The sequence below is a fragment of the Corvus brachyrhynchos genome, unplaced genomic scaffold (assembly GCF_000691975.1).
Source record: "Corvus brachyrhynchos isolate BGI_N302 unplaced genomic scaffold, ASM69197v1 scaffold188, whole genome shotgun sequence".
In the NCBI taxonomy this organism is placed as follows: Eukaryota; Metazoa; Chordata; class Aves; order Passeriformes; family Corvidae; genus Corvus; species Corvus brachyrhynchos.
This window is the reverse complement of record NW_008239647.1, coordinates 1,920,384-1,923,852: the sequence shown is the minus strand read 5'-3', so window position 1 is coordinate 1,923,852 and position 3,469 is coordinate 1,920,384. Positions and strand designations below refer to the sequence as shown.

Genomic DNA, 3,469 nt, shown 5'->3' with positions numbered 1-3,469 from the left:
TGCCTGGAGAATAGCTGCAGGGTTACTCATTAAAAAGGATTAGCACCTTCCCCATCTCTTTCATGCATTCAGATACTCAGAACTAAAATTGCATGAGCTGTTTCTCTTGTTAAGTACTTAAACTGTTGCTCACTACTCCTGGCATCACTCTTCTCCAAATTACCTTCCCATCACTCAGTAGGTTTTTTCCCCTACATAATGCAAGTTTACAATGCATATTTGCTTCTAAAGGTTGAAACATGCTTTGCTGTATCTGGACCATTTGATGACTTTCTGCATATGAATATTCCCAGCCCTGTCCAACTAGCATGCTGCATATCTCTCCATGTGTTTCCTAAGTGCTGTTTATCCATTTGTCTGTGGATCCTTGTACATTGTTGAGAAAGCATCCAGGGCCTGGACTCTGGATGAAAAAAGCCAGCGAAAATGTCAGTTAGCACTGAAACTCCTCAGGGACCAGAGGTCTGCCTCAAGAGGGGATCTGTTGGAGGGAGAGCCTGCACACTGAATGGAGGCTGCAATGCCCTGTTCATGACTGCATTAATTTTAGATCAGCTGAACCAGTTTTCTCCTTGCCAGCCTCTAAAGAAGCATCGCTCAGCCGTACTTTCCCTCGCTGCCACATTTCAACACAAAAACAGGCTTTCTGGTGGTTGCAAATGGATGGATGTGATTAGCAGACACATGACACAAATCAAAACATTAATGGGTTTAGAAAAGCAGGTGCAGATTAACACACTGAATTTGCAGGAAACTACGCTGAACTGATACATTGGCAATTTACTGTTGTCTAAACAAAGTAGGAAATACCACAGATATACAACAGCAGTGTTGCAAAGGTCATATTAAAAAAAAAAAAAAAAAAGGCCAAATACATTATTACAAACATGGCATGAAATCAAAGCACATGCTCTCCCCTCTTCTCTGTCCCACAGTATTCAACTGCACTGTAATCCTGAAGTCCATCACGTGTGCATGTCCCTGAGATTATTCTTCCTTAGGGCATTAGTAGTAGCCAGAGTTAGTTGTGTCTCTTCATTGGCATCATGCTTAATACGTGTTTGCTTTGTGGAATAACACTGTCCCTAAACTCATGTTTTTCTTTGTGTTTAACTTTGGAGTGAATTACTGCACCCTTGTAGGGTTTTTAAAAATCTGAACTCCTTGGAAAACTGGAAATTTTACATTATCCCAACATCACTTTACAAAATTATAGACCCATAGAATAGCCTGGGTTGGAAGGGACTTAAAAGATAGATCATCTAATTCCAACCCCCCTGCCACAGGCAGGGACACATTTCACTAGACCAGTGCTCAGAGCCCCATCCAAGCTGGCCTGGAACACTCCCAGGGATGGAGCATCCACAGTTTCTCTAGGCAACCTGTTCCAGGGCCTCACCACTCCCACAGATAAATATTTTTTTCTTATTATCTAATCTAAATCTACCCTCTGTCAGTTTAAAGCCATTCCCCCTTGCCCTTCTCCCTACGTGCCCGTGTAAATAGACTCTCTCCTTCTTTCTTGTAGGCTCCCTTCAGGTACTAAAAGCCACGGCTTATTTGAAATGACACAAAAGCACTGAGCAGAGAGAATGCTTCTCCACAACACTTGTAACGCTAACTCAGTATGAGCTTACCATAATAGCAATTATAGACATAAAGCCTATTAGATCATCTTTAAAAGCCACTCCTTGTCTGAGGGGAGTTTACAGCTTCTGGTAGTAGTACAGGTAGCCAGCACGAAAGAGACCATTTAAGTTTCCAGTTGACTTAGTGGCTTAAACGGCTGAGTTTAACAAGGCCAGGGCTATTTTTTTGCATGTACTCACTTTTCTTGGTACCCTCAGCAGTTCAGCTGTGTCCCCAGAGAGTTTTGTCAAGAGGCAGCCCTGGTGCTTCAGTGCTCAGGGAGGGCTGCAGCCACAGACACTTTAGAGGGCAGACAGCTGCATCAGTGGGGAGTCAGGCAACCGCAGACTACAACAGTTTGATAAAATCACCATCATTAGTAAACTGTCACGAACCAGCCTCTTCACAAGAGGTCTGTTTACGTGATTTCAATTAAATTCCAACTTTTTAATCAAAAGTTTTAAGCATGTGTGTATCTGTACTTTGTTATTGCTTTTTTTCTGTCATGAATTAATTTGATAAAAAAATGCTTTAGGAAGCTTAATATTAAAGCCATAATATCGCTGACAGAATTAAGTAGTTGTTCACAAAGATCCACATACTCTGAACTTTGTTAAGAATGTTTATTATTTTCAAAGTTTAATAACCTTAGTTTTAATTGCAAAGCAAAAATCCAAGTATAAGACCGGCAACAGCAGTCAGGAATAGATCAAAATTCCACCTTCATTAATGCCACACCAAGTATTGGTGTCACCAATTGTCACACCACACATTTTCCACTCAGATCTGAAATTTCTGGGGGAGGGGGTGGTCACCACTACTTTCCATTTCAGACAAAACCAAGGTAGAGAGAGCGCAAGGCTGTAACTTGCTCAGTATTATTGGCTAAACCAGTACCAGAAGTACAATCCCCATTACTCAGCCCACAAGTCCAGATGCTGGAAATTCCCCTCTCCTTTCCTGTCCGTCAAAGGGCGGCAGCCAGTAATGACCGTGCCCGCTGTGCTCTTCCCTCCCTGCCATACCTTACCTCTTGCAGGTCCCAGAGAATGGGGCCAGAGCAGCCTGCCTTCAGCCAGCCCACAGCTCCGTGTCCTCACGCAGCAAATGGTGTTTACCACAGGCGAGGAGACCCCCGAGTACGTCAAAAACCTACACGGCTTTATTTCGGACTGAGGGAAACCCAGGACGAACGTCTACAGAATAAGAAGGGAAATAGAAGGCCAAACGTCGCCCTCGGGGCCCTCCAGACCTCCCTCCAAGCGGAGCCCACAGGGAACAAGTCCCTGTCATCTCCCTGCACCGTACCGGAGCCCCCCAGAGCCGCCCAGCCTCCGGGGAGAGCTCCCGAGCGCGCACAGCCGGCCCAGCCCCGGCACACTGCGCTGGCAGCGACCAGGACAAGTGAAAGATATTCAGTATCCCCCCCATAGCGAAGAAGCCCCCGACACTTCCGCGTCGGGGACCCGTCTGCGCATGTGTGAGCGGCACCGGCACCCCCCCCACCCCACCGGCCGTCCCTTGCTGTACCACTGTGTCCCCAACGTACGGGTAGAGGCAAAGGAGGGGAGCGGTTCCAGGTAGCTCTGCGGGCCTCAGCCCCGCCTGAGGCTCCTCATGGAGAAACCTGTTCTCTTCTCGAGACTACGGGTGCCCTCCAAACTCGCTTCTCACCCAGCTCCCGCACGCGATCTACCCCAACTTCCCCCGGGGATGTCCTGTGGTACATGCCGCTCCCAGCTGATTCGGTAGCTTGACGAAACCATTGCGCTCAGGACGGGGGGAGCCACGGTGCCGGAGGGGGGAACGCATTGTTGCGCGAGGGGCCGAACGGCGCTCC

The 3,469-nt window shown here is 47.3% G+C and overlaps 1 protein-coding gene across 1 annotated transcript in view; it reads left to right on the top strand.

Annotated features, from left to right (window-relative positions):
* The first annotated feature begins 3,076 nt into the window (after positions 1-3,076).
* Positions 3,077-3,469, top strand: part of ZFAND3 (zinc finger AN1-type containing 3) — a 138,700-nt gene continuing 138,307 nt past the window's right edge. Inside the window, exon 1 of the mRNA XM_017742336.1 lies at positions 3,077-3,209. Within this exon, the coding sequence (XP_017597825.1) occupies positions 3,106-3,209 (104 nt within the window). The 5' untranslated portion in view covers positions 3,077-3,105. The remainder of the gene's footprint in view (positions 3,210-3,469) is intronic.